Raw genomic sequence first — 24,953 nt, 5'->3', positions numbered from 1 at the left:
ATATTTACACATATATTCATAATCACATACATATACACCACTCCCTCAATAACTCGAGAACCCGTTTATAATTTGGGGTCAGTCATGGATCCCATTTTTTAAAACTATTACTCCTATTTGTTGAACATAAAGAAAATCAGGATCAAAATTGGTAACTGAAGCCTTAATATAAAGCTCTTTCTATCATCGAAAATGGATTATATGACGTGGAAATTTGAAACAACATTATAAAATTATCAAATTTTAATAATAAGTCATGTATTTTGTTAAAATTTCTTTCCAAACAACATTCTTGTTTCACCGTAAATAACAGTATGTTACAAAATTTCAATCAATGAAAATGTCTCTAATGCCTATTTGAGGCATCACTTTAATAAATAAATACCAATTAAATGATTTTTTTTATCAAGTGAAGTGTGTTTTAGTTACATCTTTTAGTTCAGTTTAAGTTTAATGATCATAAATACAGTATGCCCTGTTGTATTCAAACGTGAAATATGTCAATCTACTGTAACAGCTATGTCCGTGAGTGTTTCTGTGAGAACCTAATTAAGTGCCGATGGTGTTTTGATACCTATTTGCTTAAGTATTTGTTGTATTCTTGCACTGAATTAAAAGCTAACCTCTTTATATTACCATGTTAATTACATCTTTTTTATCAAAAAAAGGGGTTGGAATAAATGAAAAGTTAAAAGGCATTCAAGTCCAACCTGTGTAAGAGCTAGTGGCCCCGGTTGAGTATCAGGTCAACTCATTACAAGTGATCAATCGAACAATGTTAGAACTTTTCTGTAAATGTAATACAATTAAACTACCTTAAATTAGCATACTCATTTACAAATGAGATCAACAATAGCAAGAAAACTATGCAAATGAATACCTGATGACAAAAAGTTATGTTTCACTGATACGTTTTATTAATAAGAAGCTAGTTTCAGAGTTTGCAGTTAATTTGTAAGTCCTGAATTAATACTTGGAGATTTCCTCATGGAAGAGAAGTTTCACTATTACTTGCAAGAAATCATGCATACATATTTTACTAACAGAGCAATTAAAAAAGTTGACTTTCAATGATGACAGCTATTTCATGAACAAAATGTTCCATTTTTAAAAATAAAAGGAATCTTATTCGATTCTGAATCTGAATCAATAACTAGTCTGGTTCCTTGCTTACCATGCTTCCTGCATTGCATTCCACAAGAGTATAGAGCAAAGCATGGAGCAGATGGATCAGGGAACCAGACTACTCAACAACAACAACATAAAGCAACGATGTAATACATAATTTTTTCACATACATGTGAAGGTTGGAATAGGACTTATGGTACTAATTCAGTTCCCTAGTAAACCTATGCAAACAACATGATATTAAAAATTTGATTACTTTAAATTTTTGAGTGCTCATGATCAAACCTAATTATTTATCAGTATAGCTGTATCCTGGATGACAGCTTCTGAGTAGAGAAGAGGATATGAGCCATGCCATTTTCTGGACCTAAATGTGTTTAAAACATATACATTCACTTACACACAAAAATGTCGGGTGTTAATTTCAGTAATAAGTGTTCCAAACTCAAGATTGTTAAAGGACTGAAATGCCATCAATAAAACAATGTCTCTATTTTTTTTAAACTCTCAAAAGATTGTTTTTACAAAAATATATCTTTCATTATCATCCAATCCTGGCCAGCCAAACCCATATATACTCTATTTTATCTTTCATCCATTTCCAGACTGGCTCCCATTTTCTTAACAATTATAATGTTAATGATCTCTCTGAGCAGTTGGGCATCTTGAAAATAAAGGGGATTTTTACATTAAAACGAATAACTTTGTTAGAAAAAGTGCTTTATTGACAATTATTCCCAACACAATAACTTGCACCCTTGCTTATAGTGTGTACTACGTTGGTGGACCCCACTCTATGTGACTTATCGAGAAAAAGCTGTATATATAAAACATACTTTGACCATCACTACCAGCTCTGATTACTGGTCTCCAGTTAATCTATTGTATCATCATATTTCTAATGGTGCCAGATATCAGCTTGTCATTAATTTTAATTTGTTAAGAACAGGAACATGACTGAGACAGGAAAATTTATATTGGAAGAGCTACATATGACCTAAAAGGAGCAGAGATCAGGAGAAGTAGTGATAACAAGATTTTCAAAATTTCCACAACAGCAGCCATAGTGGATGTTTGATTGGCACCATTTTCATTTTGGACCAACTAGACATCATAAAAGTCATTTGTGAAAACTGCATGCCAATATGACCAACCATTTAAGTGTAGCAGAAAAAACAAGATGTTCAAAATGACTGCCATTGTAGCCATATTGGATGTCCCAGGAGCACCAGTTTAATTTAGAACCAGCAAGATGATGGGATGAATGTGTATGTAAAGTGAAACATTCCAGTAGTTATGGAGGAGAAGTTATAACAAGCTTGTGCTAACAAATGCGAGATGAAAAGCTATCACATAAGCTCTTCTGGTCAATGACCAGTAGAGCTAAATTCAAAACAAAACAAAACTATTTCATATTCTATAAAAGATGCCTAGTTCTCTCATTCCTGTTTTTATATACATGACATGTTTAGCCCATATCTAATAGCCCTGATTACAGCCTTTTGTGACTGTACTATATGGAAGTGCTTCTAATGGCACAAAATATCAGCTTGTGACATTACCATATTTACCATATACATTGGGACACGATAACAAAACAAAAAAAATTTGTATCCCAGAATTTATGGTGAAACTTTTTTCACTCAAGTCATATGTCCCAAGACTTACAAAACGGAATAAATTTGTGTTGAATTTGCATCCTCCCTCCCTGCACATTGCAATAAAGAGATAAACAAAGTGCTTACTTGATAATAAAATGAAAAAAACCCAACCCTGTATTATCTTTTATTCCTCATTTTTTATGAGCAATAAAGAAAAAATATGTCCACAAACTCTGTGTATGTAGCATAGACATCCATACTGTAATGTGTATTGCTTTATGTCCAGTAACAAAGGATACATTGTTCACTGGTATAAATAAAGAGAAACAAATCATGTTTGGTTGTACTCAAAGGTTTCAATATGTTATCTGAATGAAAACTGGATCCAAACAAATTGCAAACAAGAGGGAAATAATCAACTGATTGCCTGAAGGTAACAGCCATTCATGCATGACATAGAGTTAGGAGCAAATTGAATTATATCTAGGTTAACTATATGACAGTATCTTGCAAAACAAAATCATTATTTGAAAATACATTCACTTGAGTGCACATTACAATCTTTTCTCTAGCATAGGTTACAATAGGTATTATTAAAGCAAGTTATTACTGTGTATACAATTTAACCACAGAAATCAATGCCCATTTGTATTAATTATGACTACAGATGCTGAGCAAATAAAAGCCCTGGTGGTGAATAAACACAACTGGCAGCAAGCAGTAAAGTAATTTTTTGAACTTAACAACAGGATATCAAATGCAAAAGTTAGTTTTATTACAAAGCATGCTGACCTTGGAAGCAGACTTTGGATTCTTTTAAGTGTGCCAATTTTTTTTTAATATACAAAGTTGTCAGACACAGGGAAGCTAACTTCGGTTACTTTTCAACGGTATTCACAGGAATTTTGAAAATAAATTGAAAGAATGGAACAATTTTTAAAGTGACACAACACTGTGCTTCATGCACTGACATCAGTAACTCAGCGTTACCCAGAAAACTGGAGAAAATAAAATTATTGATGAATTCTTGAAGGCCAGAAAAAAAAAAAGATGATTTCACAGACAATATGATCATTAACATGGATGAAATTCCACTGTACTTTGAGCTCATTTCTGGATGGAATGTCAATTAAGATCAGGGTTAAAGATGTGAGAATTAGCACAATTGGTAGAGATTTTTTAAAAATCTGACTTTAGTCCATGCAGTCTCTGCTTCAGGAGATCTGTTGCCTCCAACAATTATTTTTCACGGCATGAGAAAGCTATAAAAATATTCATGCACTGAAAGAATGGATTGTACGTGTGCAAGAGAAGAGTTGGGTTGATAAAATGATGCTGCAGTGGATTAAAGAGTTTTAACTCAAGTGCAGTTTTATATTTTGAAAACTAAAATTTAAGTTGGAATGCTTTATCCGATATGTAATTCTCAAATGATTTAACAGGTGTCCCACAACTTGCAACTAAAAATAATGATGTGTCCTAGAACATGCAGAGTACCCAAAAAAATTACATTAAATATTAATTTATGGTGTCCCAACAAACTTGGTGTCCCAACTTAGACAGTAAATATGGTATTTCTCATTTATCAAACCTAAAAATATGACTGAGATAGGAAAATGTATACTGGAGCAGTACAGCTATATATGACATGAAAGACAACTGAGCAGCTGATCACAGAATCACGATTGAGAGAATTCTAGTGATAAAAATTAAACTTTCATAAAACTTAAAAATAATATTTGACATTTTTTAGTCCATAGATTTAATAATAGTAAATATAAAATCATGTAACTATTTGAACATCTATTGTTCCTCTTTTAGCACAATAAATTTCAATGAGGCAGATGTACTCCAATTTTTGGATTCTAAGCTTTATCTTCAGTTGTGTGCTCAAAATATTTCAAGAATTTGTGGCCTATATCAGCTACAACCTACAGAGGCGGTGCTGGCTCCTTGATGTTACTTCTCCTTGACAGAGAGGCAGATCTTGGTGCTTGATATGTATCTTGTGACTTGGGGTAGGTCTTCTCAGGACTGTACTCATTGTATATTGCATACAGACTGCCTTTGGTGGTAAGTTTGCCTGCTGTGGTGTGACTCTCATCCACAAAATATTCTGTGTTATGACCAGCTGGTTTTGCACTGGTCTGGCATTTTTGCTGCAGATTCAGGTAGCTAAACTTGGAGATAGCAGCTGTTGAAATATTCTGGCAGTACCTGGGTATGATGAACAATATGAGATGTAGAGACAATAATCTTCAAAACTTAAGGTCTCAAAGAGGAACAGTATTACTCATCTGTCACTAAATACCTTTCAAACTCTTATAGAAAGAAGCAGAATGATCTTAATGTACCTGCTCAAATAAGAATTACAAAACCTCCAACAATATACAATATTCATACACCCATCAGCCAGGCACTTAAATTTGATTGCTCCATCTGACCCAATGGGTAACAACATTCATTGTGGGTTAACCTGTTATTGACTGGCATCCTATCCAAAATAAGTCATGTCTTCTCAATTGCCTCATGTTATGGAAAGCAGGATATTGGCTGCAGCCTTAGAGCTCTTACAGAATCAGTATTTGACTTCATCAAAAATAGTTGGTGGGTAATCTAAGACTGCTGTTGCAAGTGATTTTACGTTGAATTGTCCAATTCAAATGTGACAACTGATGGAGTCTAAGGAAAAGCCTCTTTAACCCCCATACCTGCCAATTTTCTAGACAGTGATCACATGTTCTTTCACAATCACACTGGGGGTTTTGTTGTGGAAAGGACAGGCATTTCAAAATAAGCTAATTCAGCGACAATTTGTCAGTTAATAATATTAAGTGGATCCAAGTGGCCATTTGTTTTTAAAGATTTTAAATTTAAGGGAAGAATAGATACTGCATCCTTCATATAATAACAGTTATAGCAAAATTCATTATAAAATGATTCCAGACATAATGCAGTCATACTTAGGACCCCTTAAAAAAAGGAACTATAATTTCCAGTTTTCATCTATTTAAAGATTAATATTATATAACCTCTTCATTCAAGTCCAGGCATAATCATTCCCCTTTAATTATCAACTGCTGCTTTCGGCAATTGTCAGCTATTGTATCTGCCAAGAGGCTACAGGACCCCTGAAATTGCAATCAGCACAATGCAAATTTTCCAGGTCTACCATTTCAGCTCTACATCTATACCATGTTTATCACATCTTTATTTCTAATCATACAGCAATTATCCCTCCATTTGATATTATAAAGTGCTGGTGTAAATAAACAATCGGCTGTTTAATTTGTCTATTCAGACAAATAACTTTAACCCTTCAATACAAACCCCCAACAAAAACAAAATGTCAGTAGAACATTGAAAAAATTGCCAGTGAACAAACTTAAAGAACTCATGGTGTCTCCAGATATGCTACCATTAAAGGAACATATTGTGTGTGCCACTGAAGACAAACCCAAGACATATAGTAAGGTCAAATTAATATTTAAGCACGCATGCACACACACACATGTGTGTGTGTGTGTGTGTGTAATTTACCATTACTAAAATTACACAGATATCATACAATATGAGACTGCTGAACACATAATTGTGTACACAATTAGAAACATCCTTCATGATGAAAGAAATGTGATGGAAATAGCTACATTTTCTGACTGAGTATTGATCATGTAGGACAAATATATGTCAGAACTAGTTTAGGTGTTAACAAGACTGAAGCATTTATGGAAACTGGGTGACCCATTTCTTTCTAATCTGACATGTGGATCCAACAAATGCAGACATAAGGATTTACAGAAAACACCTTAATTATGTTTATCACTGTAGCTTTTTTGCCTTGAAAGCAGTTAATAACTCTGAAGTGAAAAATACTCATAAAACAATACAAAATAAAACTGTCAAAAGCTATCTATTTTTGGATGCCATGTTTTTTAATGACAATTATGACTATCTATGCCACTGTGCTTGCTATTTCTCTTTTATTGTATATTATTCAATTTTTTTTCTTTCATTTTTCATATGTAATACCTATATTATAATATATATAATTCATTCTATTATTTTACAGATTTATTCTGTGAGTTCTCTTTCCTTAAAGTTCCAAACTACTGCTCTTAACAACAATCAGGATTTTTGTCACGTGTCTTCAGCTGCAGATTCTGTGCATTTTTTACTGGGTAAATTATCCAATAAACTCCTTCATTGTTTGTTTATATTTGGGAACCATGGTAGCTCAGAGTGTATAATAGTGCCAGACTTATAATACAAGGGTCATGGTTTTTATACCTGCCAAGGCCAGCACTGGCTGGTTACTTTCAATGTGTCTTTGGGAAATGCACTCAGCTTTCATTTCCTCAGCATAATACAGACCAGTCAACCATAATAAAACCTTCTCAGTAGTAAGACAGTGGAACATGCATTTCAATGTTTACAAGTGTGATTCTGGAGGGCGATGGAAAACATCATTTTCAGCTATAAAAATATTAAAGTTTACTGCAACCTTAGTTACTTCCAGTACAGTTTCACTAAATGCAGTTCAAAACCCAATGGAGCTCAATGGCTTTTTGATATCTCTCAACCGAACAAAATCCTTAAAAAATAAAGTACATTTCACGTGACCATGACAACAGCAATCATGTTTCCTGCCATGTGACATACTCAAATCAGCATATGATGTCCATTAAATGTAACTGTTGCCAATCCTGCTTTCTTTGCCAAGATTCTGAATAGACCCTTTTATTCTTCTGCACTATTAAAACTTTATCAAAACTTTTCAGAGCTTTATTGTCCCCTTTGACCTGCCATGTCATTTGTGTTGATACTCTACAGCTGAATATTTTTCATAGGGTTATATTTTTTTTAAAAAGGAATTTCCTGTTTTCCTCATTAGTTATACTGGCTATTTAAAAAAGACCTTGTATATCTTAGATATTGTTCAAAGAACCTTTAATTTCCTTTATCTTGGTATTTGACTGATGTATGTAATATGGGTTACAGAATATACATTTTGGCATTACTTCATATGTGCACCTATCAAAAAAATGCATGGTCATTTTCACTTTCTGGACTTCAGAGGTAAACTGTAAAAAGAAAAGAGCTGATAACATTTTCACATTTGATATATATTTGGTAATTCATTCATTGCACTTTCAGAAGCTGGTATTGTCAAGTCTGTGCAGAATTCATTTTCAATATGTTAAAAACTGATGAAAAGATTCAGGCTGAATTTTTTTTAGTACAAGGGAGCAGTCTTTTAGTTAGCTGTGTGCTTAGATCATGTGCAATTTCCACATGCAAGTATGATATCCAAAGCAATTTCAGCCACAGTACATGAAAGTAACATAGACATATACCAAAATTCCCTCCACTGTTGCAAATGTAAACAATTTCACCTTAAAACTGCCACACTCTCAGAAGTTCATAATATCTGCACAGCAACCTCTGCTGGACACCATTAAAAAGAAAAAATAAGCAACAGCTTCATCCCGCAGAGATTCTGCATCACAAGTTAAACAGTCCAAAGCATCTGAGATTCTCCAGTAAAGTTAGTCTGGTTAGCAAACTAATTAAAGTAATCAAACATAAAACCAAAATCTGAATCAAATACATTCCAACTAGTATCCAAATTAAATCTGGATTTTACCGCAAACTGTATTTCCATAATTTGTGCTTTAATTCTAAAAGTCCATATCTTAAGGGTCATTTATTTAAGGCTTACAGCAAAATTGTAAGGGTTGTGACTTCTGCACAATATAGCCAACAATGTGTTAAAAGTGCTGTTATAACAAACAAACATTGTTTGTATCTTGCTGATGGCAGTTGTTGTTGTTGTTGTTGCTGTGGGGTTTAATGCCATTTTTCAGCACTTGATAGGCTATACATGGTGGCCAGTAATAATGGTGGAGGAAGAACCTGGGAAAACCCCGGAAAGAACCACCAACCCATGAGAAGCTACTGGCAAGCTCTCTCACATACCGACATTGGCTGAATCTGGCTGACGGCAGTAATAAGTGGGTAAGCTGGCCTGAGTTTGGTCACCTGGCTGACACCTGTCTACTGACCCAGATTTCTTGGTCAGCAAGTTGCTTTGTGTTGAAATTCCTTTCAAAGCTGTTGATTACTTATGTTACAAAAATATTTTTTTAAGTTTTCTAAATTTTATATCTTCATCCATATATACATGTATTGATACATGTCAATTATCCAAAACTGAAATGCCTTTATGCCAGAAAGCTTTCTGTCAGAGTTGGTAAAATACTGTTCAGTACCTTTAAGGGATAAAGTTACTTAAATATTGTTCTTTGTAGAGTAACTGCAGTAATATTTAATGGCAGACCATCATCATTTATACCAAATTCAAACTATGCAGTATGTTAAAAGTGGTCATATTCTGTAGAGTTGTTTTTCAGAAAAATGTAATTTCAAGATTTTTCTGTTTCAAGTATTTTCTATTTCTAGTAATCATAGACATATTATCTGATGGATCCTCATTATTTGTTCAAATCTAAAAAGATCTTCATGTCAGTATGCCTTTTATAAAACTTTGTCCAATTATTCTGGTGGCTTTGGAGGCACTGTTTAAATATTGTTGTAGTTGTAGTAGCAGATGGCATATCAGATGGTGGATCAACATCATATATATACATACACTTTACTAGGATTGTCATCATCTGAACAAATTTGAAAGCCATCAATTCAAACAGAATTTATTTGCAGTGGAAAATACCCCAACCATATAGCAAAAATTCAACCTCCCACTAGGGTGAACCAGATGAATTTCCAGAACAATTGATTTACTCCTGGGACAACATACACCCACACACTACCCATGTGCTTTACTGCCCTTCATTCTCTTCCAAGGCAGCAGCCTAATTTAGTGGGCCATCAGTGTAGGGCAGGAGTGACTCTGGCAATAGCAACTGATAAGTCCTACATCATTAACATTAGTTGCCACCACCACCACCCAAAAAAACATGTTAATATCAGTAATATTTTACCTGTTGCTATTGCATGGCTCAATTTGTCAGTTTGGTGGGAGGCTGATATCACAACTGGTGAATAAAAAGAAACACAAGAAATACTCACTCTTATTGCAGATTAGGAGACAAATACAGGATGGAATCAAAATGTGCCACTTCCTGAGCAATGATGATTGGGCCCACGGAGAAAATGCATTTACTTTGGTGAGCTAACAAGTGAAGGAAAAAAAGAGAAAGTAATGTAAGAGTGCTAAAATGTAGCCTTCACAACATCCTCCAAAGACAAATGAGTTAGATAGGCCCATGAGGCAACAATGACTCAAGCAGCAGAAGCTTTAATTTTCATAAAACATAGGTCCCTCTTGGTAAGGGACTGGTAAACTCTCTTTATAGTTAATGCAATCCATCCAGAAATGATGAAAGCTGAAATATCAATTGAATGTTTAATGAGGAGGCCAAGACGCTTCCTACCCTTTCTACTTCATTTAGAGGATGCCAAATAAAATAAAAAGCCCTAACACAGAAGTCTATCTTGATCATCTCCAGCACAGATATGACTGAGACTGGGGATCTTAATCGAGAGTGGAGAAACCAATGGAAATGGATTTTGCCAAAACACCTGGTTGGCAACAGGGAAAAACTGACTCATAATTCCAGCTGAACATGATACAGTTCTGCTTTATGTTAACGGCATGAAGCTCACTCTTTCATCTCACTGATGCTAAGGAAAGCAAGAAAACTGTCTTTTGAGGGTAAAGTTCTCAAGGAAACTTCATGCAAAGGTTCATTTGGGGGTATATTAAAAGACTGCATGACAAAAGATTCCATTTAGGCATTAGTGAATGAGAGACCAGTCTTTGCAGCTCAAAATATCTGATCAGGTCTCTTAAGAGAAAATCTGACCCAATCACCAGGCCTTTCAAAAAAATTTGAGTGTTGGAAAGGGCTTCTTGGCGGCCCTTAATATTACAAACCAAGTACTGTTTCTCTTTGAAAAGAAAAAGAAAATCAGCCACTTTACTAACAGAGGGACACCTAAGATTGGCATGTGTTCTACTCACTAATCACAAAAGAATCTCCATTTGGCATCATCCACCTTAGACAATGATCTTCTCCTGGACTGAATCATTCATATGGCAACTTTGACTGAAAATGTTTCTTTGTGTAGAGATCATCTGAGATGACCCAAGTGTGAAGGTACTGTGTAAGAGCCCTTGTGCTGCGATGGAAGGCCCTTCCTCCTAGGTAAGGTGCTGGAATGGTCCAAAAGCAGATCAAGAAGATTGTTGAACCATGATCACTAGGGCTACAGCAGGGCAATTGAAATCAGCTGAGAAATGGAGTGCCTGACTCTGGAGAACCTGTGAGATCATCCTGAAAGGTGGGAAGGTGTAAGTGAACAGATAATCCCACTTCAAGCTGAAAGCATCCACTGCCAAAGCACTCTGGTTGGGGACTGGGGTAAACATAATAGGGGAGCTTGTTGTTTAGCTTGGTGTCAAACAAATCTACCAAAGAAGTCCCTCAAAGCTGGAACGGGGCTATGCTATGGATTGATGGAGCAACCATTATGTGGACTATCATCCCTTTCCTTGACCAATTGTCCACCATAATATTCTTTTTGCCAAGAATGTGGCAAACTTGGAGGGTAATTCCTTCTTAAGTTGCCCGGAGAAGGAGGTTCTAAACCTAAACCCACATCTCCTGATGCATGCCACCACTGATATGTTGTCAGAGGAAACCATCATGCATCGAACCTTTATTTGTTACAAGTACCACTGAATGGCTATGAACAATCTCATCATTTCCAAATTGTTGATGTGGAGGACAGGTTCTTCCAGGGATCATGAACCCTAAAGAATCAGTCCTTCTGAATCTAGATGAGCACTTCACCTTGAATCTGATGCATCTGCAAACAGGCAAGAATAGGGTTCAGGGGTGGAGTGTTAGTGCCTGACGACTCCAGCTAAAAACTGGTACTGATTTGTCCAGTAATTCAGATCATGGAGGAAAGCATGACAATGAGAAATAGGAGTATTCAAATGTATAAATAAATGCCTACTTGAGTCGCACCCAAAGTGTACTGTTTAGTGGTCCATCATGGGTATGAACCTTATAGCTAGAAGCAGATACCAGGAGTTGCAATTTTGGGGTGGGGGAGGCAGACTATCCCCTATGTTGTAAAGCAAAGACTTGACCCTTACTAAACCTTTAAGAGAGCTCCTTAATCATATCCAAGTGAGGAAGAAACCAGAGATCTGGTCAAGAACCTGCCCCAGAAAGTTTCTAAACTTGAAAGAACTTTGGAGACATCAGAACCTGGAGGCTTTGGGACACAGTCACTAGGCAAGAGGCAGTAGACCTTGTTTACCACTCTACTGAAAGACCAGCCCTCTTCCTCCTGTTGCCTTAACCAGAAGGGGTACTGCGTTAGCCTGTTCTGTATCTAACTCATGTGCACTGACATGGACAGAAATGATGTCTTCGTTCCACTCTCACCCCTGGGAGACTTGGAGAAACATAAACTTGAAACAACAACTACTGTTGCGAAGACAATCGGCTGTTTTTAGCAGTGGACTTGCAGGTGGGTGATGTCAACTCTCCACCCATCGTTTGGGGGAAGAAAGTCCATGGCCTGCAGGACATCTTCACTACCATGTGGCCAAGGTCCAGAAGTCCATGGCTGCATGTAGGAAAAAGGACAATTGCTTCCCTGCAGCAAAAGGCCACACATCAAGGGATAATGGGGAAGGAGGGTTTCTAACCTGACCCCCTTCACTAATCGAGTGTACCGTAGGGGCTCCAATGACTGGTACCCAGTAATGCAGACATTACAGCCATCCAACCATGAAACAAATGAAGGGCAGAAAAGAATATTGGCAGAATGTGTAGGGTGTCCTAGGGGCAATCCAGTGTTCTGGAACCTGTTGGTTCATTTTAATGGAAAGATGGTTTTATAGCTGGAATTATACTCATAGACCAAACTAGCCAAACCCATGGATACGTTTGCACTAGTTAATTCCTCAAAACAATGATTTTGAATGAAACCATGGACTTCTTCACCAATAACAAATGACCATGACTGAGTACATTGCTTTTATACCAATAAACATATTTAGTACAGTCCCATAAAAACTACATCTGTGTATATATACATAAATCCATATTTAGTTGATAAATATGGCCTTATCTTGCTAAATAACCACAGAAATTAAATGAATTTATTGCATTGGACTTGAATACTGGAATATGTTCATTCCATTGCAAATTGTTGCAAACCAATTACACAAAGGATTTTGTCATGGATAACCATTTGTGGGCAAATTTAATTCAACTTGAGATTCAACTTGTCATTTTCCAATTTTTCTCTCTTTTGTTTGATAGTAATCACTGATACTTAAGTCCTGTCTCCATTTACTTTCATGCCATTTTCCATACACCAGGAATCAATTCTAAATAAGGCATCTGAAAGGAGACCTCTAGGTCTGATTTCAGCCTTTTGAAATCTGATATAGTGTGGTATCACCTGCTTGTAAGCTAGTAAATGAAATACAGTTGCCAATTTTCGGTGACTGATCATTTATGAAAATGAGAAAGTGGAGTGGGCCTAGGATTGATCCCTGTGGTACTCACATGTACTTGGTTCTTTTTTAGAAACACAGCCATTCATTTTCACACACTGTTTATTCATTGTTAGACATGACATAAACCAATCAATTTTTGAACTGTCACATTGATAAATGCTCAATTTCTTGATAAGAATATCAATATCAACAAAGTCAAAAGCTTTTCTAAGATCATTTTGTGTGGATCCAACTAATTTTCCTTGATCTAAGGCAGAAATCCATCTATCAGGAGAGGTTTTCTCTGAACCATGATTAGTTTTAACAATTAAGCTACAGTTTGATAGTTGTATCAAAATTAAAGATTGTCTTGAAAACATTTTTCAAGTAGAGAGTTGGTAAGATAGAGATATGTCTGTAGTTAATGACATCTTTTTTTGCTTTTTTATTTCAGGTTAGACCACACAAAAAAAATTCATTTATGAATATTTTAACTGGTATTAATTCTTACTGTTTGGCCACCAGAAGATATTTACCAAGATCATCAGTCAACAATAATTCCTTGAATATTGTGCAATTTTTTTGAGAAAAAATGTTTGCTTAAACATACTTACAAATGTGATTTCTCAAGAATATGTGCAAATTTAATGATTACAATCTCAAAATTCTAAACACTAATCATTATTTTTCATAATAAAATGTGCTATATATCACACTTTTGTTAACAATTAGGAGCCTACTTTTGGGAGCCTTTGCTATAAGAAAAGAAACATGGTCAACACCTGCCACAGAACATTTAACAGGGATGATAAAAGAACCTTTTTGTCTGTTGCATTTAAAAATTCCAGTTTAAATTTGCTTCACCAATGAAAATGAAAGTATAAATTGATAAAATAGGCATGCATCAAATTGTAGTTCCTAATACCATTCAATTGAATGTTAAAATCCATTTGAATCTGTTTTGTGCAAGCCATAAACTGGATAGAATTGTTGACAAAATAAGTGTCCTAAGACAGTACTGATGCTCTACTGCTGAACAGAATCTCCAGGAATACAAGATTAGTCTTTTTCTTTCATCCTTTAATTCTTTCTAACTGTCAAGTATTGAAACTATCTCTGCTATTCTTCAGAAACTCCAATATAACAAATTTGACAACAAAAATATTTTCACAAGATGTCAGTAAATGCAGTACAAATTTCTTTTCCACAGCCTTTGACCTTGATCCTTATATCACAGAAAATCACTGAACTTGTCTCAATCTCAAGATATACTCGCATTCTAATGCTGGTTAAAACTATAATTAATATATGTCAAGGAAACAAAAGAATTTATCACTGGCCTAATTCAAGACATTATTCTAACATATCCATGAAAAGGGTTTTATATAAATTCATTCATTACTTTTTTGTGTAATCATTTTTATAAAGCCAGTATAGCTCAAACTTAAGCTCAGTATCAAAGTGCTATCAACTTGTTCTTTGGAATGCAACTAAATACAACTGTCTGGTCAAAATTCACTCATATATTTACAAGATCTTGAGTTCATCAGCAATGAAGTATGAAAATGACCTCTGACTTAATCTAAAAGTTGATTGCATCTGGTTTTAAAACTGCTTCACAAAATAAGTTATTGGTCAGATCTGTACCATTTTCCTTCAAAACCATTAAAATATTTCAAGAAGTGTTTTAGTGACAACATCATATCAATGCCTCCATTCATGCATGAGAATTGATAATAATAAGACTTTTGAGATGGCCACTATGATGCCAATAGTTGGAGGTCAGAGGCACATCAATTTCACTCAGAACCAGGCATATATTTTGTAGCATTTTAGTAAAAACCCTACGTTGATATGACAATCCATGTAGGAGTAGCCATATGAAGAATTTCTGAATGGCTATCAAAAAAGGCAGCCATTTTGGAGGTTTGATCTGCTTCTTAACACAGGAACAAGCTATATACTGTAAGATTGAAGTATTTATTTGTTGTTGTTTTTTAAATGTCAGAAGAATTAGCTGTTACAAGATTTGTCAAATTTGGGATGTCACAATGGTATCATTTTCGTTTAGGAACAAATACATTCGGAGTAAGAAGTTTCAGAAATCAAGGCTGATAAGAACATCCCTTCAATTGGAAAAATGATCAAATTTTCAAGATGGCCTACACCGATCAGCACTATCTTTATTTAGAGCCATCAATATATCATATGTATTCTACTAAAATATGTCTATATGATGATTTGTTCAGGAAAAGTAGCTATAATAAGATTTGCAAGATGGCTACCATGGTGTCTGTACGATATGACTGACACTATTTTCATCCGAGTCCAACTACATATCATAAAACATACTTTAGTGAAAACTTCATGTACCTAGAAATAACCTTTCAATTCAAGAGAAGAAGTGATGTGATCTTCAAAATAGCCACAATGGCCATGAAATTTGAGGTATGATTCACACGATTTTCATTTAGGACCAACTAGACATCATAAAAAGTATTTTAGTGTCAATATGACAATCCATTCAGGTGGAGTAGCAATGACAAAATTTTCACTGAATTTCATTCAGATCAGCATCATTTTGATATAGGTCCAACTAAACATCACAGAAGTATTGTTATGAAAATGCCTTGTAAATATGACCATAAGTTCAGATGAAATAGTGAAAAGATTGTTACAATTGCTGCCATGATGACATGTTGCATATTAGATCAACACCATTTCATTTAGTGCCAACCAGACAATATAGTAGGCAATTTAATAAAAAAATATCATGTCAATGTGACAATTAATTAAGGAAGAGAAAAAAAATGAGATTTCCATGATGGCCAACATGCTAGAAATATGGGATGTTATATTTACACCAATTTCATATAGGACCATCTAGACATATAAAACAGTTACTTTAAGCAAAAACCCCATGTAAATGCAACCATCCGTTCAAAATATGTAGTGATAATGAAAGTATCAAGAGTCCTAGGGGGCACCATTTTAATTTAGGACCAACTAGATGTGATAAGAAGTCTCTTAGTAAAACACCCTATGTCAATACAAGCATACATTCTAGGTGAGGAGATTTTCAAAATGGCTGAAGTGGTGGCCATAACTAATTTCAGATTGGCACTATTAACATTTAGGGTCAAATTGGCTTCATTTAAAATGTCTATCAGTGAAAACCCTATGTCAATACAACCATTCAATTATTTAGAATAGTGATTAGAAGACTATCAATACAGCCAACATAGCAAAAAATACTGGATGTCAGATCAGCACAATTTTCACTCAGAACCAACAAGACATATTTTACTATAAATCCACCACTGATATGACCATTCATTGAGGAGGAGAAGCAGTAAGATGCCCAATGGTCTCCAGTTTCATTTAAGACAACTAGAACTTAAGTTGTTAAGTTGAATGTGTGTGTAAAGTTTCATGGTAATCCTCTCTGAAGCTTAGGAGTGGTGATTAACAAATTTGTGCTACTTGATGGACAGCAGATGGACAAAGATAAAGGACAAAAGACCACAACACATCAGCTATTCAGGTATATGGCCAATACAGTGAAAAATAGTTTAAAATATGAAAGTATAAATCGAACATAGATTTATACAAATTATAATGCTAATGAGTATGGAATGATACAAGGTGATGATATTAATTTTAAATCCTCAGTGGCTGTATAAACATACCTATCTTCATTAAAAAACTAAAACGACTATATCCCCTTGAACATGTTGTCATTAAGATAGTTTGTAATGAACAAATGCATCTTCTGAATTGGGAACTTGTGGAAGGGTGAGCAATATGCTCACGCAAATGTACCTCCACCAGAGTCTCTTGAATCCCAATCCTAGCCCAAACTGCAAAAAGAAATACATTCACAAATTTGTGTCATACACTGCATTAAGCTGCAAGTCATAAAGGGCAATAACTCTTACAAAATCCAAAGGCGCACAAAGACTTGGCAATACTGTATGTACATCTTTACATACTGCCCATAACTTGTACATAGTTTCACAGCAATCTTTAAAAGAGTGAAAGACAGATTCTGTTCAGCTGCAAGCGCAATAATTCTTAACATTAATTGCAAAAGCAATATGAGTTGTCAGTATGCACAGTGCCATAATGGTTAATATTTGACAACTTTCATGGCAATTCATCAAAAACATGGGGACTTGCTCACAAAGAAGGTGTATATAAACAGCATTACTATGCTTAGGTAAATTAAAATATTACTTCCAGCATCCTAAACTGAAACAAATTTGAAATCATGGATAAGAAAACAGCCCTAGCCAGGTGATGGATATTACAAAAGACATCTAGTAAGCTTGCCATATTAAAAGTTCCCTGAATAAGGGTAAAAATTTCCAAGTTTTCCTAACAAGGAACTAAAATTACAATTTTCTCTGACTTTTCATAAAATTTCCAGGCTTGTAATTTTCCTGAAAATGGAAAAATTCATTACTTTATCCTGACCCCTGTTATAGATAAACTGACAGAAATATTGAAGTTGAATAGCCTGATACAATGAGAGATGAAGGCCTCCTGTACATTAGCATGCCTGCCATAATGTATCATGCTAAAAGCACTTGTTTTATTCCCAAACTCAACATGGTTGTGTACTGAAAAACACTTTTCCCAGTAAACTTCAAGGAAAAGAAAAAATAAGAAGGACCATCTAAATGTATGTTCATAACATAAATGACAAAAAGTCCTGCTTAAAGCTCTTGTCAAACTATTCTTTGGGTAGTTTCATACAGCTAACTGTTATAAAGACAATTAAAAAGTATGGTGGTCAGGTATAAACAACCACCCTTTTACATATTACCTAAATGGCTGAAAATAGCTTGGGTGATGTGTTAAGTCCTTCAAAGACTGCTGTGGGGGAGTCCATTAGGCTACTTTGCTTAGGTCAAGTTCACAATGTGGAACAATCCAATTCATTGTAAGTTATAGGTAAATCAAAGAGATGCATGTTCAAGAACAAAAGTTAGTACACTTCAATGCCAAGAATAAGAATGCTTAACCCATCTGTATTATAGATTATTAGCAACAGCAGAACCGTTCCTTTGAAGTTGGAGTTTGCTCCTTATATAAAACACAAAATATTATTTCAGTAATCAGAACAGTGTTAAGTCTGCTTCATTTTGTAAGACAAAATGTGAAAATGCAGCTGTGATTCTGGAAACAATAAGCCATCAGCAAAGCAATCAATACAAATAAAACAGTTTCAGAACTCCTGGTCGATGGAGATTGTTTTTGTGAAGCACAACATCAAGGGGGGACATTTCATTCTTTGCACATGCTTCAGTCACCATATCAACACTGGTCATTCTGGGTTGTATGACATCCATTAACATTGCAGCACAACTTGCATATAACATCAGGACAAACCAGAGCATATCTGACACACTTAATTGCACATTCAGGTTAGTTCTCTTTATTATTATTTGTTATCTTAATCTTGTAATAATCCCAACAATTAATCAACCCATGCTTTTTAGGATGATTTTTACCTTTCAGATGACTGACTGAGAGGCAATAATAAGCATATAGTCATGTTTGCACAGCTGATTTGTGTTGATAAAGAGATTGTGTTGACACCTGAACTGGACAGAGGTATTTATTATTGCTGTATTACCTGTATGGCCCTCATAAAGCTTGAAAACAACTGTCCCTATGAAATGGTCAGTCCTTAATGTGATGTATATTTTCTTTTTTTAGAAACAAGCTTATCTTGTGATCAAACTGCATCAGAAACAGTTCTGACGAAGCTCATGTTATGGTTTGCAAGAATACCTTTGTTCTGATTATGATTAGCCCTAAGAATCCAACAGAGCAGTTTGAATAACAGCACCATCCAGACCTTAATGAGTGCAAAGCTGAGTACAAATATCACTTGTATTACTTTAATCATCCCCAACTCTCTTCTATACAGAGCAACAAAGACTACATCTGATTAAGTCTATATTATGCCATCCAATGAATTTTAAAGACAGAAACTTGCTGTGGTTTTTCTAAAAACAATGTCAGCATTATTGTAATTATGCAAGTATCTGCACAAATGTGTATGTGTGTGGTGATTATATTTGACAATGCTAGGCTACGAGCATACAAATATAGTACGGTCATACCAGCCCTAATGGTCACCTTTACATACATAGTACAGTCACACCTGCTCAAATGATCACTTTTACATACAGATATAGTATGGTCATAACTCCCCTAACAGACACCTTTAAATTGAGATATAGTGGTCACGGTTGCAATAGCCTTTTCTTTGTTCTTTCCCTCTGTGAAAGAATTTATTTCAAGAAAGTACTTTATTAAAAAGTCACCTGCTTTTGGCATTCAGTATTTCCAAATCAAATTGTACTTTCTTACTGCTTAACATGGCCCCTCAAGCAAAATGACCATGCAAATGTAGTCTTTGTTTCACTATGAAAGGTATTCTTTTGATTTTTGTTCTTTTTTTGTTGTTGTTGTTTTGGGCTTAATGCAATTTATGAGCACATGATAGGCTCTAAATGGCAGCAAGTATAACTGCAGCTGAAGAACACTGGAAAACTGAAAGAACCACCAAAACCATGTGAAGCTACTAGCAAACTTTCTCCAATACCCACATTGACTGAGCCTGAGACTCAAACCCATATGGACTGAGGTACGATGGCAGTGATCGGTAAAGGTGAGCACTTTAGACACTCAGCCACCCTGGGCCTGTATTGTGTTTGGTAAAGAAATGTGACTAGAATTGATTTGTAAACATGCCTTACTTTGTTTATATTCACTGTACTCCAATCAATCTGTCTGTATAAGTTTAAGATTGGTAATCTCTCCATCATTTAAAGAACTTGAGTAAAGCTACAATATTATTTAGAAGTTCATTCTTGGGGTAAATACCGTAGATAAATATAAAAAAATTATAGGCCCACCCACCCCACCTTTAGTAGGTGGATGGGTGGAGAAGACAAACTAAATATTCAACAGAAAGATTAATAGAGATCAAATTTTACCTCAGATTTACTTGAGTTTATCCAAGATGCTCCCAGGATTTTATAATAAGGGGGAATTCCCCCCTTGTCATGAAAATGGGGTGGGGGGGGGAATAAACAAAAATGAGGGGGAGGCAGAAATGGCACAGTTCAATATTTACATAACACTTCAATATCCAGCTCTCTTTCCTCCTGCTACACTCTATAAGACTTACTGAAATCAAAATCTTTAAAATATTTGTAGATTATAACTTGCAATGGTCTCATCATATAAATTATACTTCAAACAAAATAAACTTTTATCTTTGGCTCCTAAAGAAAATCAAGGTCTTCATTCCATTACATTACAGAGTTACATTTTACAAAAGTTACACTCAATCACATCTTGACTACTGTAATATAATTTGTGGAAACACAAATGCTACAAATACAATAAAAATTTCCAATACTCCAGAAAAGGATATGTAAAATAATTCTTGATCAGCAAACTGAAAATGTTTAAACCGAGATACTTACATTGAAAATATTACCAATACATGAAAGAATATTTGTGACAAAAGCCAAAATAACGTACAAGGCATTTAAAAAATCTGCCCCCACTTACCTCAGAAAACACCATTTTCCAGGAAAGAGAATCTACTGGTACCCCAAATCTAAGATCATTAAATATTGGGCAAAACTTCAAAGTATCCAAGTCAAAAAAGAAGCTATTCAAAAATAGCTTTCAATTTTCATGTGTGCTTGTTTGGAATAACATTCCACATAATATTAAATCAGCTCCAAGCATCTCTTCCTTCCAAAATAGTCGTGATAGATTGATAAAATCATAAAAAAATGGTGTACTTATTAAAGTACATGTTACACCACCCACCTCATGTGCTTCATTTTCATGTCTGCAGCAATGTAGCATTTGTGTGAATAGTTGTTTATATACTGTGAATTTGCTTGTGTGTGTGTGTATGAACATTATTATTAGCTAAATGTATCTTATACATATAAACAGAGGGCCTCAAGGTAGATTACTTGCTCATTTGTAACTAAATGAGTCACCCTCTAAAAATAAATTCTAATTATTATTATTATTATTACTACTACTACTATTATTATTAAAAGATGCTGTCCCTAGTTGTATGAGCATGTATCTGTTGATTTTTTCAGAGCTTAATCTGTTCCTTATCTGTGTATGAATATTGTTCTGTCCTGAACCCCCCTTCATAGCCTGCTGTCTGAAGGGGCATATACATACACCACTTTCTGGGTAACTCGTGTCATGATAACTCACAAACCTTCTTATAATGCAGGGTCAGTCATGGATCCTATTTTATTACTAGAAAGTATTTTAAAAAATTACCCTTATTTGTTGAACATGAAGAAAATTGCGATTAAAATTGGTAGTTGAAACCATGACATAAATGGTTGATATGACCTGGAAATCTGAATCAACGTTATGAAATTATAAACTTTTAATATGATGATATATATTTTGTTAAAATTTCTTTCAAAACAACATTTTTGTTACACCAAAAAATAACAGTATAGAATGACATTTCGATCAACGAAAATGTCACCAACACCTACTTGTGGCAGCACTATAATTAATAAACACTAATTAAATAAGTGTTTTATCAAGAGAAATGTGTGTTTTAGTTACATCTTTTAGTTCAGTATAAGTGTAATGATCATAAATGCAATTTGCCTGTTGTATTCAAATGTAAACTATGTCAATCTACCTTAATAGCTCTGTCCACAAGCTTTTCTGTGAGAACCTAATTAAGTGCTGACAGTGTTCTGATACCTAATTTGCATAAGTATTTGTTGTATTGTTGCACTGAATTTTAAGCTGACCTCCATGTATTACCATGTTAATTAGACTTTCGTATCAAATAAAGGGGGTGGAATAAATGAAAAGTTAAAAGGCATGCAAGTCCAACCTGTGTAGGAGCTAGTGGCCCCGGTTGAGTGTCAGGTCAACTCATTTCGAGTGAACAATCAAACACTGTTACAATTTTTTGGGGTGGACGTAATCTAATTAAAATACCTTAAATTAGCATACTCATTCACAAATGTGACCAAAGATAAAAAAGAATAAATTAGTGAGAAAAAGCACTTTATTGATATTTTTTCACAACACAATTTTAAAGTAAGTATTCAGTCATTAAACAGACCAGTTCACCCTGCTCCCCCCCCCCCCCTTGCAGTTTTCTCAATGTCCAGTGAGGATGGCATCATTTCATATTGTTATGGAGGTCCCTTGATAACTCACACCCTCGTTTATAATGTTGTCTATGTTTTTAGACCCCATGACTTATTTAGGGAGTGGTGCTGATAGCTTAGCTAGCTTGAACAAGTTTGAAAACTTTTAATGGTTGTTGTATATAATTTTCCACAGCTCACAGGCATTGTCTTTTGGATATGTCTGCTTCAGTAACAGAAGCACTGCCAAGTTTAATTTCTTGAATTAGCACTCTACTGACTAGTATGAGAGATTTACTTTTCCATAATGCTGTATTAGCATTTTTAGTCCATTATTACCTGGTCTACTTTTTCAAACAGGTATTTTGATCAAATAAATATCTATACTTCTTAATTTCAATCTTGTTAGATTTATTAACCTTAATGCTAGGGCTATATGGTTTTGTAGCACATGATTGTGCAGTGCTAAATTTTGTCAAGAAAAGCAATCTGGCTTGTTTGTCTGCCTTTTCTACATTTAATTTCAAAATACCACTGAAGTGAAGGGCTGACCATAATGCCATGATTTTGTCTGTGTACAATGGACTCATATTTAAAACCATTTTCGGGTTCAAAATCAATTATTGATATCTCCATTAACTCTTTCTCAACTCCAATAATCTGATATGCTTCATAACCTTCAAAATAAATTGCCTTCATCACTAAGATCATCCAGTATTTCCCAAAGAAATCATCATCTAAAGATGAACTATGATAGGAATCTGCTATTTTGGTTCTTCTAGATAGCCCACAGTGTAAAAGCACATTTGTAAAACTTCCTTGATGGAAGATTCAGACTATGAGAGAATGCTTGTTGTTGGGCCCAATGTGCAAATCAAATTTAGTTAACAACTATTCACGTCAAGTCTAAGAAACTAGATGTGTAAACAGTTCAGAAAAGATATACGCTGCAACGTGAGCTACAATATTTTTACTGGCTTGACTTTTGCTGCGACAAGCACTGGTGAATGGCTGGGAGTTCTTGTGCATCACCACTTTCCAAGTGCATAAATTTGTACAAATTTTGCATGATTAACAAGATCGCATGCTCTGTGAGCATCTCTGAATTTTTATGTATTCAATAATTTATATCAGCATTTACTTCATAATATTACCAGAGGTTAGAGGATCCAGATCATGGCAAGTTCTTCCAAGATATTTTTTTAAATGCAAAATCTTTTGATCATTTATTTCAGATAAGTAGTATATTGTTATGATAAGTAAACTAAATAAACAGACAAGCAAAAGTATTTTAAGAATATGAAAAAGTCTGTATAAATCTTTATGCATGCATTGTAGTCTGAGAAAAAGAGACAGTTACAATGTACATTCCAGATCTTCGTTAAATAACTATAAAAATTTAAAATCAAAATGTCAACAAACATTTAATCATTAGTAAACTCTTTTTAATCCAAGAATAAACAATAGACCACACTACAGTCACTATTTCATTTAAGATATCTGCTGGTAACAAATTTTTATGGAATATTATGGCAAATTCCAAAGTCTGCAACAAAAAACTGTAGAAGAAGACTAGTGAATGCACAACTTAAAAGACATCACTTGTCTTTCAACAAAGGTGACCTGTCAATTATTTGTATGACACATTCTATATTTGGCCCAGGTCGGTTACTCCTAAGACATGCAACCCTCTCCAGCTGCAATATACTAGCTGTTGAACTAGTTACCTCCTTGATGTATATATAATTAAACAGGTATTAAATAAAAAATTTAAAGACAGAAAGCTTGAAGAAATCTCTGAATGAAACATCATTTCCATCTGAATTTCTTTAAATTCAAAATGCAAATGGCCTGAAATACTAATACTACTACAACTAATAATAATACTTGTAATAATGATAAGAATAATATTAATAATATAAACAATGGCACTTGATCCAAGATATTTGTTCAAAGGGAATGAAAGGTGAACCAGCATTGAGAAATCGCCTGTGTACAAAAGCCAGTTTGGCTTTTTCCAATGGGCGAATGCTATTTACAAGTCTGACTGCATTTTATTCAATTATCATTTTGTCTATTTCAATTCGTCATGCATAGCTTATGCAGAGCAAATTTAAACTACTCTTGTTACTAGTTTTTTTCTTTCTTTTAAAAGGTTCTCATAATCAAGTATAATATGAAATATGAACAACTTGAATTGTTTACTTTAATGATTAATATGACCAGATTATGCAAAATTTAACTATTACTAGAATGGCCAAAACATTACATGTAGTGTTCACATACATTTTTCAAATCTGACTAATTAATTCTTTCTGACAAGTAAACTGGAAGCAAGATATCAAGTCTCTTTACCAATTAAGTTCTAAAAGTATCATAATCTTCAAAAACAATTGTGACATAAATATTCACAAACTGGATTAATTTAAGTGATATAAATATTCACAAACTGGATTAATTTAATGGGATTCTACAGTTAATAACTTTAAAAAA

The 24,953-nt window shown here is 34.5% G+C and overlaps 1 protein-coding gene across 6 annotated transcripts in view; it reads right to left on the bottom strand.

The window, feature by feature from the left end:
- LOC149803274 (uncharacterized) overlaps nt 1-24,953 on the bottom strand; it is a 386,506-nt gene that overhangs the window by 110,347 nt on the left and 251,206 nt on the right. For 5 of the 6 annotated variants that reach the window (XM_089952942.1, XM_089952943.1, XM_089952944.1 and 2 more), the window contains one exon: nt 4,665-4,946. The exons of the other annotated variant lie outside the window; for it this stretch is intronic. In XM_089952942.1, the coding sequence (XP_089809068.1) occupies nt 4,665-4,946 (282 nt within the window). The remainder of the gene's footprint in view (nt 1-4,664; nt 4,947-24,953) is intronic. 6 annotated transcript variants of the gene reach the window in all.

Source organism: Sinohyriopsis cumingii, chromosome 3 (genome assembly GCF_028554795.1).
Source record: "Sinohyriopsis cumingii isolate HCF-2022 chromosome 3, ASM2855479v2, whole genome shotgun sequence".
Classification (NCBI taxonomy): domain Eukaryota; kingdom Metazoa; phylum Mollusca; class Bivalvia; order Unionida; family Unionidae; genus Sinohyriopsis; species Sinohyriopsis cumingii.
The sequence above is the reverse complement of the archived record's forward strand: the minus strand, read 5'-3'. Positions and strand labels throughout refer to the sequence as shown.